This window comes from Mus caroli, unplaced genomic scaffold (genome assembly GCF_978045245.1).
Source record: "Mus caroli unplaced genomic scaffold, Mus_caroli_1 scaffold_1, whole genome shotgun sequence".
In the NCBI taxonomy this organism is placed as follows: domain Eukaryota; kingdom Metazoa; phylum Chordata; class Mammalia; order Rodentia; family Muridae; genus Mus; species Mus caroli.
In genome coordinates this window covers 186778597-186792105 of record NW_028227256.1, presented here as the reverse complement: position 1 = coordinate 186792105, position 13509 = coordinate 186778597, and the positions used below count along the sequence as shown (strand labels likewise).

At 45.3% G+C, this 13509-nt stretch overlaps 2 protein-coding genes across 4 annotated transcripts in view; one reads left to right on the top strand and one right to left on the bottom strand.

Annotated features, from left to right (window-relative positions):
• The window catches only part of Kctd3 (potassium channel tetramerization domain containing 3), a 59368-nt gene extending 52575 nt beyond the window's left edge, over positions 1-6793 (top strand). For all 3 annotated transcript variants that reach the window (XM_021167624.3, XM_029476513.2, XM_021167615.3), the window contains 4 exons: positions 1418-1514; positions 3618-3802; positions 3885-4023; positions 5271-6793. In XM_021167624.3, the coding sequence (XP_021023283.1) occupies positions 1418-1514; positions 3618-3802; positions 3885-4023; positions 5271-5829 (980 nt within the window). In that variant the 3' untranslated portion in view covers positions 5830-6793. The remainder of the gene's footprint in view (positions 1-1417; positions 1515-3617; positions 3803-3884; positions 4024-5270) is intronic.
• A 5653-nt stretch (positions 6794-12446) lies between these two features.
• Ush2a (usherin) overlaps positions 12447-13509 on the bottom strand; it is a 680823-nt gene continuing 679760 nt past the window's right edge. The window contains exon 71 of the mRNA XM_085835345.1: positions 12447-12681. Within this exon, the coding sequence (XP_085691471.1) occupies positions 12592-12681 (90 nt within the window). The 3' untranslated portion in view covers positions 12447-12591. The remainder of the gene's footprint in view (positions 12682-13509) is intronic.

The following is a 13509-nucleotide window of genomic DNA, read 5'->3' as shown; positions in this document are numbered from 1 at the left end:
TGTGTGTGTCTGTGTGTACACACACACACATGCAAATGCTGTGCGTGCATGCACTCTTGCCTGAGCACACACGGAGGTCAGAGGGTAACTTAGTGGAGTCAGTTCTCTTCTGCTGTGAGGATGCTGAGGATCAAACTCATCACCAGGCTTGGTGACAAGTGTCTTGAGCTGCTGAGGCATCTCAGCAGCCCGATTGTACTAGCTACAGTTGATCTTCAGAAGATGTTACAGTTCTGCATGTAGGCTTTCAAAGCAGCAATAGGAATATGCAAAGTGACTTCATATCTGCTCTCACCCCTTTTGTTGCTAGGGATCGATCAGCTCCATACTCCCAATCCGCCTTTTAAGTCCCCAGAGTCTAAGTGTATCCTCAAAGGGTCCTTCTAGTGCTGATAGTGCAGATCCTTAGACCCTTTATAAGCCTTTAATGCCTAAAATACAGGTTTGACGTATCTGTGGCAGTGAAGAGATGGAAGACCTAAGTGCCGTTCTGGAGTGCACATATATAAGATCTCTACCAATGTAATATTATAGCTGTAACATGCTTTTAATAGTAGATTTAATAATCCATCCATATTTAACTAATTTTTAATATTACTATATCCCCCCTTTTCTTCCTTTCAACCCCTCCCTTTATCTAGGAAAGAAGGAAAGATAGAGAAGAGGAGAGGAAAGACAGAAATCCCTGAGTCTAAGCTCTCTATTTAGTTTTCCCCCATCTAAAACTATAATTATTTGTCAATTATCCCTTAAAATGACAACATATTTATAATTTATAAAATAACCAAAACCATCCACCCTGTCTTAAGAAATTGGGACAATGGTCTTATAACTGCTTCCTGCTGAACTGGGGTGAAGAGCTCCTGTTTGGGGCCCAAAACAGAATTGGAAAATGGTTAAGTCAGAGCTGGTTGGCATTGTTATCCAGTCTTTATGTGTTGAGAAAGTTTAGGACCTAAGTGAAGTCCTGACTGGAACCATCTGAAAGGCTGGATGAACCGAGGTCACCGGGGATTGGCAGCCCTTTCTGAAGCTGCTCTGGAAGCAGCCGCAGGTGAGGCAGGGTCAGGCAGGGAACTGGAACAGCAAGTCATCTCAGCATCCCCGAGGGGGAGTCTTGTCAGGCCCACCCTCTTGGTGTTTCATTCTGTAATATATAAACCTTACAATCAATTGTGGGCACAGTGAGACACATACAGAGACACTCACACACACTAACATAGGCACACATACATAAATATTTTAAAAAGAAACGTTGTGCAGATTGACCTGCTTTGGCCTTGAGCTTGTGTATGAAGCTGGCATAGGTCTGGTGCACAGCAGGCATGAGAGCTGCTGGGAAGAGGAGTGTTAGTATCAGTGTGCTTTTATAAAATGAAACCATTCCTCACTCTTGTCCCTTTCTTCTCTGACCCAGGGCCTTTTGGGGAACGAGATGATCAACAAGTATTTATCCAGAAAGTCGTTCCCATCACCAACAAGCTGTTTGTCAGGCTGTCATCGACAGGAAAAAGGTGACACTTCACAGAAGACAACAAGTATATTCAGAAATGGCCTTTGTCTCCTAGAATGCAGGTGCAGTTTGTTAGGGGTGGAAGGCACCAGACATATTACAGCCAGCTTCCCTGTGCTGGTTACCTGTAGAGAGGGAGACTCAACAGTGACTGCCACTTAATGAGCCATAATGAATGACCCTGGATGGGACAGACTGAGAGCACCATAGAGAAACAAAGCTGTCACACACAAGTGTGTCTCCATTAGGTGTGTCTCAGGTGGGACATTCCAGATTGCCTGACTCTGTGTACAACAAAAGGAAGGAAGCTGGTCACCCTCGGCTGATGATAACATAACCTGCCTAACGTGGCCACAGCTCCCAATTAGCCGCTGTCTCCATTCACCTTGTCCTCATTCTCCCAGGGGTCCACGCTGGTCCCGAGTGCTCTTGAAACCTTCTTTTCTGCTTTTGTCTTCAGGGCTTTTTGGTTTTTGTTTCTCCTAACTTTAACAGCATTCACAGTAGATTTCATGGCAGACAGATGCACTAAATTCTGATAGTATCCTTTATTAGCTATGTAAATTCACCTGGAATGACCTCATCGGTTGTCTGACAGAATAGGGTTCCACTCTCTGGAACATATGTCACATGGTAAAGTGAAGAAAACAGGGGCCCTGTTGTCCCTGACCACAGGGATGTTTGTAAATATGAGCTTTTCTGCCATTTTTTTAAATTTTGAAAATGATTGTCTAGTTTAGCTGGGGTGGTAGTGGTGTTGTTTTTTCTGCATGCCAGATAAATGAGCAAATAAAATTCCTAGTAGTGGTCATCAAACAGACAGATTTTCTTTTAAATGTTGCTAGTGCTTTTGATGTTTTTAAAGTTCCCATTTAACTTTGTTTGGCGTGTCTCTGGTTGCATGGTGTTTAATGGTGATCGGTGTTATTTCCATCACAGATAGCAGACAGTCATTAGTAATTCATGAATGAGTTCTAGAAAATGGCTAATGTGTCCACGATGTAGAGTCTGTGCTATGATCAGTGCTGAGTGCAGAAGCTGCCAGGTGTGTATTAAGCTGGACTCTCTCTGTCTAACGTGACGTGACTCATAAGTGTACCTCATTAATATCCCCTTTGTGTTATCTCAAAGTGTTTTGTATGAGGTGGATTTTATGATCTAGAGGGAAACTGCAGTAACAAAAAGAACAGGCAGAAGTTGCTTTGTAGAATTGAGTTGGTTTATTTTAAAAATAAGCCAGAAATATAGATCTTTTAAAAAATTAAGTCACTTTACAAATACAAATAAATGTTAATTTTATTATGAAAAATAATGAAAAAAGATTAATGTCCTAACAAAGAAAAACAATTGTTGATTCAGACGGTGCTGGCGAGGTGGGTGCTGCTTTTGTAGAAAGCTGGGGTTGTTTCCAGCGGCTCACACCCACCTGCAACGCTAGTGGCAAGGAATCCAGTGCTCTTTTCCGGCTTCTGAGGCACCAGGCATGCACACAGGCATTCACATACACATATAAAATGCATCTTTTCTTAAAGCTATACTGACTGAAATAAAACCTCACACGTGCTGAGATAGGAAGTTCATGACTCCAATGTGTACAGTCTGTGTGCCTGACAGGACTGCTTTATTGGCCTGCTCCCCCCTCCCCCTTCCCCCCTTTCCCCCCCCCACCCCCCCAGCTGCTTGGCCTCTCACTCTGGTTGCACCTCTCATCCCGCTGAGCTGCTTTACTTCTGACTAAGGGATCATCGGAGCCTTTGTGGGTTTACATTGTAAAATATTGTACATAAACTGTAGGGTTTTGTTTTTAAACACTGCAGTATTATATTTTTATTCCTTCCCTCTTTCTTTCTTTTTTCTTTCTCTTTTCTCATGTCTTCGTTTTGAAGACTTGTTTATTCCCAAGATGACTTTTGTGACTAACTCGTATCTGTATTTCAGTTGAGCACACACTTTGGTGTGAGAAGTTGTTCTCATTCAGAGCGACAGGACTTGATTTGACCATTTTAAAGCTGTTCTAGATACAGGTTCTTTGTGTGACTTTGAAAGTGGAAATTAATACAATGTCCACCGTCTGGTGTATGTAATTACTCTTTTGATCTGTCAGAATCTGTGAGATCCAGGCTGTGGACTGCACTACAATCTCCTCCTTCACCGTGAGAGAGTGTGAGGGCTCCAGCAGGATGGGCTCCCGGCCAAGGCGCTACCTGTTCACTGGCCACACCAACGGCAGCATCCAGATGTGGGACCTGACCACAGCCATGGATATGGTCAACAAGACTGAGGACAAGGGTAGGTGACAGCACAGCCGAGGGAGGGTCGGCAGTCACAGCTGACCTTTGACCTGCCGTTTGAATGAGTGTTTCTCTCTAAGATGCAGGCGGGCCCACTGAGGAGGAGCTGCTCAAGCTGCTGGACCAGTGTGATCTGAGCACGTCCCGCTGCGCCACTCCCAACATCAGCCCCGCCACCTCCGTGCTGCAGCACAGCCGCCTTCGAGAGTCCAGCTCCAGGTGCGTCCTGAGGGGACTGACTTCACTGGGGACATGCCTGCCATTCGAAAGCTCTTGTTTCAAAATACAGTTTGAGCCAGGTGTGCTGGCACACGCCTTTAATCCCAGCACTCGGGAGGCAGAGGCAGGCGGATTTCTGAGTTCGAGGCCAGCCTGGTCTACAAAGTGAGTTCCAGGACAGCCACAGCTACACAGAGAAACCCTGTCTCGAAAAAAACCAAAAAACCAAAACACAAAAACAACAACAACAACAACAACAAAAAATACAGTTTGAATCATATATGTTGATATTGAATTACTCAAATGTAAATTTGTATCTGTATGCATAGCACATCTTTTCAGAGGAAAACATTTTAAACTTTTATTGAGTTGACAGTTTCATACATATGTAATGTGCAAGGGGGAAAATGTTGTGGTCTTTTGTGTGTCTGGCATGTGCTGTCGTTGACATCTAAACTTGCTTAGTTGATTAGTTGTTTTTTTCTATTGTGATAAAGCACAATAGCCATGATAACTTACAGAAGTTTATTTGAGCTTAAGTTTCCAGAGGGCTAAAAGTCCTTCACAGCCGGGAAGCAGCAGCCGGCAGCAGGTATCACAGCTGGAGCCGGATGCTGAGGGCTCACATCCAGAACCACAAGCTCAAAGCAGAGAATGAACTAGAAATGGTACAAAGCCTTAAACTCCTCCCCAAAGCCTGCGCCCAGGGACATAGTTCCCTCACATAGCACCCTCACACACAGCTTCACCAACAGGGACCAAGAGTTCAGATGCCTGAGACTGTAGGGGCACTGTCATTCCAGGCACTGCAGGAAAGGACTGGCCGCTGCAGAGCTGTTAGGTGGGGGTGACTCGCTCGCCCTGTATTAGGAGTGGTGCTAACCAAATGTTATTAATGTCATATGCAAAGAAATACTCTGCCTTTTCCAACCATGCTGACAAAATGTGAAATTCTGAGAATCCAAGGACCAAATACTGAAGTACATTGATTCCTTGTTGGCTTTTTTAACACTTATTTTCCTACTCCCCTTTCCCCTACTATTCAGAAGTTTTGCTTGATTATGAATGTATGTATGTTATTACGCTAGCTGGTAATTGTATGTGATATGATCTACTTGACAATATATTTCTATACAGAAAGTAGCTGGTAACCTGCCTTATGTGTTAGTTGGCAGCGTAACTGCTGAGCTGTGCTCCTGAGACCTTGCAGTGAAATCATAGCTGTCATTTTTAAATCTCTCTCTCAGCCTTCAGCTCCAGCACCACGAAACCATCCACGAAGCAGCAACCTATGGTGCCACGCGGCCTTACCGAGAGAGCCCTTTGTTAGCCAGAGCACGGAGGACTGAGAGTTTCCACAGCTACAGGGACTTCCAGACTCTTAATCTCAACAGAAGCATAGAGAGACCTGTCCCTGAAAATGGTCACATGGGCCCAGCCCAGACTGAGGTGAAAGGGGCAGCAGGGGAGTGCACTATGTCTGAGAGGAGGTCCCCTGGCACAGAGGTAAGATGTGGGCGAGAGTCAGATGGGGGACTGGAGGTGCATAGAACAGCAGAGGGTTTGTCAGAGCCCAAGAAAAGGTCAGCAGAGGAGGAAAATGAGCATAAAGTGGAGTTCCGAAAGAAAGGATTTGAAGCAGGAGGATTCCTTGGAAGAAAGAAAGTTCCCTATCTGGCATCCTCACCAAGTACCTCTGATGGAGGGACCGACTCCCCTGGTACAGCATCCCCATCTCCAACCAAGACCACTCCATCACCTCGGCACAAAAAGAGCGATTCCTCTGGCCAAGAGTACAGCTTGTGAACTCACCCAAGTGCATGAGAGTTTTTCTAAGTCTACATGAAAAACAAATTTTCCTGGGTTTCAGTGCATCAAAGACTAACAGGGCACAGTCTGACCTGTTTAGTGTATTCTGGGCTGAGTCTCTGAAGCAGGAGCAGAGCACACTTTCCCAGGATTCAGGGACATGGTCCTCAGAGCTCGGAAGTAGCTCTAGTCCTGCGAGCAGGCACGTGGAACAGCAGTCTGTAAGCAGGAGTCATTGCTTGCCATGTTGCCCTCCCTGCTGGTGTTATGTGTACCCTTAGAGCATGTGGGCCAGTGGGCCACATTCATAATGCAGTTGCCCAAGGCCCGTCTTGCAGTGGTACCTTAAAGTTAACCTCATAATCTTGGACCTTGGGCTCCAAGCCTTGTGACTGTGGCGTGTTTACTAGATACACAATGAGGTGCTATGTTGTGGGAGTCTCATGAAATTCAGAACACTACCGTGGCCCCAGGCTCCACTGCGCTCTACGTCTTTAGGGTTGTTCATTTCACTGTGGGCCATTTTCTGATTCTTGTTGTTGGGAGTCAATATAGCATGCGTCACCAGTGTTTGGTACCCAAGTCCTTCCAGTGGGAACAATGTCTGTTTGAGTAGGTAAACTAATACTGACAGGGGAATCGGGGTGCTCACAAGGGAGTCCCTCCATTGCTGCTCCAGCTGCTTTAGGAGCCGTTGTGTTCCTGCTGTGTCTTCACAGGACTGGAGTGCTGGATTCGGAGTTAAATGCATCAATATGTAAAATTGTTGTTTTGGCTTTATTTTGAACTCTGGGAGCAAAAGAAAAATTTTTGTACATTTTCTTCATTTAATCAGAATGGTTTACATATTTCTGCAAATGGAGAAAATGTAAATTAAACCCATGACCATTTACTAAGTGAATGATGTATATTTCCCATTATCAGAAGTATAATGAAGTTGGAATAAATTCTTTAAAGTTTACTATGTTGCCAGTGGTTTCACACAAATTCCCTTGTATTTATTTGTCGATTAAATCAAGTGAGAAAGGTTAAAGCAGTGTGTCTTCAGTTATTTAAGGGACCTTATGCTGTGTAAGTTCCACCCACATGAGTTTGTAAAAAAGAAACATTGTACTTTCCATGTCAGAAGAGCATTAGAGATGAGAGGCGAAGTTGGGACTAAAATTTAATAAAAAGGTAGAGTGAACCTTAATCTCAACCTGGGCTATATCATGAGCCAGTGTCTCGAAGACACATGGAAGAGTGACTTCCTAAAGCACGGACTGCAGCATTCTACTGGTCTAGCCTCGTGCCTTCCATCTACAGCAGAGCTGGATCCCACTTGTCTGTCTTTTTTTGCTGTGCCTACATTGCCAGAGTAGTGACTCAAAGATCAATAATGAAACAGATCTGTGTACTCTGTGACTGCTACAGAGAGGGAAGATGACATTCCACATGACTGTCGGAGCACTTGGTCGTCAGGGTCCTGGTGCACTGAGTGGGGGAAGCATCTGTCTCGTCTCAGTGCAGTCAGAGCAGAGGGGAAAACTGAGCCAGGGCTTCTTGGCTTTCTCATCATGATTGCTTGGCATTAAGTCTAGTTGTCCCAGCCCCATTCCAACCTTGCCTTATTTGAGTGACTCGTTTGGGAAGGGTGTGGCAGTGTATCGTAGCGTGCATTGGAGCAGACCACACTCGTTACTTTGTGGTTCCGTAAGTCACTCTTATGTATGACTGAGCATACTAAACTGGGTTCATATGTAAGCACGCACACCATCTTTGCATGTATGTTCGCTGCATCATTTCCCCTGCCTCCGCCTTTTTCAGCAGTTAGTGTTTTTTCCAGATGCCAGCATGAGTGCCAGAGTAGCATAGCACACGCCACCAGACTTGTAAACGTCTAGGTTCTCTATGTAGCTCGTGTTGAGGACGAGTTAGAGGAACATAGCCAGTCACAAAGGCAAAGGAATCTTCCTGAGGTAGATAGTGGCTTCTTGTTCCTGGAAGACACTAGCAGGAAAAAATGACAGGAAGTTATAGGATGGTTGTACATACAGCACAGATGGGAGAGGAGAGGACCAAACAGGCTCCCCAGACCGCAAGGGATAAAGCTGTTCCTTGCTTTTTTGGCAGCTGGCTCTTCTGTCATTGCCAGATGTTGAATTCTTGGTCCAATCCTGTGATTTCCTACACAGGAACCAGCATCCTGTTAATTTCCTGGGCTCATCCAGGCTTGAGATGACATCTTTGCAAATAATACCTGACTGAAAATCAGGAGGACGGAGAAGGTCCCCTTCCCTGCTGTGGGATTCTCCGCACCACTACTCAAGGTCAGAATCCCTGTTAGCTCTCACCTCCACCCAGTAAGGGTAGTAAACGGTTGGTAGAGTGTGCACTTTTATCCTGGGACTGAGTGGGGAGCTGCTGCCGTGCCTTAGCCCAGAAGCACAGCATGCTGGACCCCCAGAGACACTGACCACATTCCTCCTGCAGAAGGTAGAGTCCTCACTGGGTATGCATGGAGAGAGTCACTCTCGGGTCATCCTCAGATTTTAAGCTGAGTGCAGACACCTGGATATGAGCTAGCAGGGCAAGATAACACTTCTTCAACTTCTTGTTTCTTGAGCCATTCTAGTACTCAGTCTTGAGTTTTCTGACATAGAGCTGAGAAAATGGTGCCATGCCTGCTTTGAGTTTGAGGTAGAAATTGCCTGAAATTTAAATTGAGGTTACTAGGAGGGGAAGGAAGGCCTATGTCTGTGTAAGAGAGCTTCATTACATGCTGGCACCCCAGATAGGCTTTAGCTGTTTGTCCTAGACACTGGCTACTTACTGCAGGCTTGTCCTAGCTCTTCCTTGGAGCTTTTAACTCTTTACTCTGTGGGAGAGATCTGGGGTGGCAGGAACAGGATCTGCCATGGCTGTACCATCTAGCCAGTAACAGCTCCAACCTTACACATGTTCCCTGCACACATACACCTTTTCCAGACCAGAAGAGACAGTGGGCTCTTGAGGTTCCCCCAAATGGAAGAGCACTGGCTATGGGGCTGCCAGTGGGACGTGCCAGTAGCAGCATTGCATACTCTTGTAGAAGGCTGCCAGCCCTGCAACAGTCAGTCTGTGGAAGAAACAGAGAGGGCGCTATCTCAGCAGCATAGCTTTATACACTTGCTGGTTCCTGAAGGAGGCTTTGGAGCCTTCCCAGTCATCGGTCCCTGGACTACGATGGCAAGAACTGGGAAGTTCCTTTGAATTTACAGTGGTGCAGGAGCAGGTGCAGAACAAGCTGCTGCTAGCAACAGAGCAGACAGGGCCATCCTGCTTGGGTGGGAGACTAGGGGTGAAAGCTCCATTGGTCTTCCTGCCTGTCCGGTAGCTGAAGCTTCTACCTCTTTCCCTCATCTGGTTCCACCTCAGCTCTGCTCTCAGGTAAACTCCTGGTCACTGCAAATGCCTTAACCATGGGCTTCAGGATCATGCGACACAGGAGCAGAGCAGTGCACATAGTGTGCAGTCTCTGAACACTCCTAAGTGTCTCATTGAGACATGGAGAGTAACTCTTAAGGCAAGCCAAGTGTTCTGAGGGACGGTGGCATCCCGCATCAGATATCTTGGAAGCAAAGGAAACTAAGTACCTGGGTTGAAGTTCATTCAGGGACAGACGAGGACACGATGGCTCTGAGAGAGAGTGCAAGAGGAACCGGGAACTGCGGGGGACGGATGTAGGTGCTGAGATCCACTCTTAGTCCAGTCTATGCCTGGTGACCCATCTATGCACGGACTGGGAGATTCTGGCAGAGAAAAGGCCACCCTGACCTAAGACTCCTCTGCCTCAGTGCAGACGGGACAAAGGAGTTCCATGTTTCCCACTGTCAGCATTCAGCTGCTTTCTAACACTGAGCACAACTGGACTCAAACTCCTTTGATTCTCTTTTCTGGGCATATGTATCCCCAGTTTACCCTGGGATGTTTCCCTTGCCTGAGATGACGGGAGAATTCACACCCACCTTTATTCATGGAGCATACACAGTAGAGGAACCAAAGGAAAAACAGGATATTGAGTTTCTCAGCTTGTCTGCCTCCCATTTGCAAATACCCAGAATTGATTGTGGGTACAGGCTTATAAGCAGTTGGCTCCCAAGGCTAACCAGGAAGGGTCTCAGGCTAGACCATTGGGAAAGATAGATAATTCTATCAGCGTGACTCTCCCTGATTATGGGTACTCCAGCACTTACTGGGACTGTATAAAATTTAAAGGCTTCAAAAGGAAGAAACCTATCTTCTGCCTGTCTATCCCTGTCCCTATTGCATGACCCAGGAGCTGACGAGACTCAGCTGGACAAGCCTTTACTGGTTATAAGGACAGGTATTTTGGGTCAAGCCAGACGTCAGTGGACTCAACAACAGGTCTGCTTATTGTAAACTACTGTTTTCAGTTTTATAGAAGAGCAACAAATGCCTCGTGTGCATCAAATTGTCCTGTCCTGTTTGAGTTCTCTGAGGAGCAGGCTTTGGAATTTCAGGTGCAATCGTTTTTGTCTCCAAATGCTCTCCACAGTCCTGATTCCTGAGTTAGGCTAGCCCTCTGGCTGCTTCTCCCTGCCACAGAACCAAAGAGTAGAGACATCATGGCTTACTTATGATGAAAATAAAGCAGCCAATGAAGAGCAGACCCCGTAGAGGAAACTCAGCACCAGTTTTCGTTATGTGCTGACTATACTCAGCCAAGAGCACCCCTGTGGCAGACCGTCTGCGAGCTGAATGAAGACTGTTTTCCGTAAGGTTTGCCTGGGAACCCACCAAGCCCCACAGTGTAGCAGTGTGTATACAGGTGGTATTAAGTTACTATGAATGTAGTTTGGATTCAACTTTCTTTTATTACGGTGCTATTACACAACACTATCTTTGAAGCCAAACGACTGCCATGACATCAGCCATGCTGACTTGGAAAAGCCACAGGTAGGTTTGTTCAGACTGTCAGCCTATTGCTGTTAAGAAAGGTGGATGTTTTTCCAGAATGGGAAAGAAAGTTACAGGAGCAAGTTATAAAAGGTTAAAGTTCAATCCATTTTAACAAACTGCTTAAATCAGAGTTATTGATCTAGTCTGTAGCAATTACAAGGACTGGATTAAAGAACAAAAACATATGTCTAAACAAAGTTTAAGTGTTTGATCTCCCCACCCCAAGTTTCGTCTAAAACTTACTCAGTAGTTAGAAGGCCAATTATATCACTCTGATACTTTTAAGTGTTCGGGAGCCATACCTGGGAGACTGATATGCTCAGAGGGATTAAAAGGGAAAATATTTCCCCCTTTTTCCTTCAAGGTTGACTAGTCCCAAGGTTGACCTGTTCTCTTGTTCAGAGAGGGTATCCAGTCATCTCTAACCAGTGTTCAGTCTACAAAAGAGTGTCAACAGAGAAATGTCCTCCATACTTCCAAGTGAAGCGATGGTCAAGCAAGGGTGGAGATAAAGGAAAGGCCAGAAGGAGCCACAGGCTCCTGTCGTGACCCCGAGGATCAGGTCCTCAACTTGCCGTGACAGTTAAAAAGTGATTAATGTTGGCCACGTGCATGGCTTTAAATACAGAACAGGGAACCATCACCACAGAGTAAGGATGTTAGAATGTCCCCTTCACGTGAACTCCTGGGGTCACAGTCCCTAGACAGACATTAGGCTTAAGTTTTTAAGAGATGGTTAGACAACTGTTTCTCACTAATGATTTTGTTCTTGATCAGAAAAATGCTGCCCAGGTGTAGGGCCTTATGATTTCGGTTTAATTCAAAGCTGTAGCCATGAGAGGCAGGCCCACTGTTGCTATAACCTAAAAAGATTGTGTGAGATAAAATCCAGTAGACTGGCCATCTTTTGGCAAGACAGGAAAGCACACATTATGATTTGTACAGGTACTGTGGATGCCCCACTACTTTAAATTGTGCTTGTAGCAGAAGTGTTAAAGTTTGACATTTAAGACTGGCAAGTATCTGGGAGCTGCTCTTGTCACAGATTTAGGTGACAGTGCAGCACTCCCAAAGTCCAGCCTTAGACAGCTGCAGTAAATAGTAGGTCTCAGGTCAGATAAGCGAGGTAGTCCCCCTAAAGCTTTTTCACCTGCCTTACAAGATACTGTCACGTAGATTCGGAATCATTTTCTAGAACCTTAAGACTGAAGGAAAGGAGGGTTTTTCTTAAGTTGTTTTCCAAGAAGGACAGATTTACATTTTATGAAAAGTACTGATCAACAATTTCACAAGTTTTAGCTTTGAAACAGTACCTCAGTTCAAGCGAAGATGTTCCAGTAGTAACAACCGACCAACTTCAGTGAGTGAGTGAGCTGTGCACAGCTGAAGGGCGCCTGCTCTGTTGGAACCACAGCTCTAGAACCTTAACCTGTGCGCGTGCAGAGCTGTGATGGCTAGTGCTTGTAAGATTTCTTCCTCTCTGGTAGAAATAGCAAGTTGGGAAGGGCAAGTCTAGCCTCTTAGAAGACTTGCCTGGGTTTAAACAGGTTCCTTTAACAGACAGGGTCACGGGCAGAGCCCAGCAGATTGCCCGCTTCGCTTCCCACAGAATCGGCAAGGCCGTGGAAGCATGTGAGTATGCATACAATCTCCTTACCCGAGACAAACAGAAAGATAATAATTTTTAGGTCTCTTTTAGGAAGAATTAAACATTTTGTTTCAGCGTTTTTTAGCTTTTATCACATGTGGTGGCAACTGGAAAAAAAAAGTGTACAGAGCATGCATCCCAGGGTTCCACGCTCTAACTTGATTGTTCATTCAGAGGTGGGTGTCGGTAAAGGCGGTGTGCTCCTTGGTCACGGAGCTGAAACCCTTGATGGCGTTCATGAGCTCTTCTTCATCCACATACTGAAAAGCAAGCCAGTCATTGCATAAGACACTGAATTGTCAATAGCGTTTGCTTCTCATTCAGTCCATCGCTGTGATAGAAAACATGTTCAACAGTAGGCTGTGCTTTAAGGCCGACCTTCCTTTAAATCCCCTTCATTAAAGGGGTCAGGTGCTAATCCAGCTCAGCTAATGATAGCCTGAGAGAGGCTCAGTTTATCTGCAGAGTGGGGAAAACGTGAATCTATATATAGGTACTTTTCATTTAAAAGATTTAGTTAAGAAAGTATAAAAGACAGTACAAACTATTGCACCCTGTTGCTTTCTATGCTGTACTATATTTATCAACATGGTTAGTGTTATGATTTCATAATGAGCCAATAATTTGCCAGGTGGTGGCACCTTTACAGGATTCCACCGACCCTTTCTGTACACTGCCCTCCACTAGAACTGCACACCAAGGCAAACACATGGCCACTGTCTACACCCCTTACAGGTAAAACCAATGATCTCAATTTACAGAAAGATGAATGACGAATGGGTTCTTGGGTAGTCCCAGGCACCTCTGACCCTAGGCTTGTTCCACAAGGATGCTAACATCCCTTCCTAAACTGCATGAAGATTATGGCATATGTGTTCCCATGTAAGTCTTCATGTATTACAGCAAATACATTTCTCTTTTGGATGAAAAAGATAATTTAGCAATTGTTTATTTCAGCTTAATTAACCCTGCCATTTAAGAAGTAGATCTGGGATGAAATTATGTAGTTGAGTGAGCTGTAATAAGATCAAGCAGGATTTGCAAAAAGGGTTTTTCTTGGTGTGTTAAGGGCAAGGTCTCAGATCTCC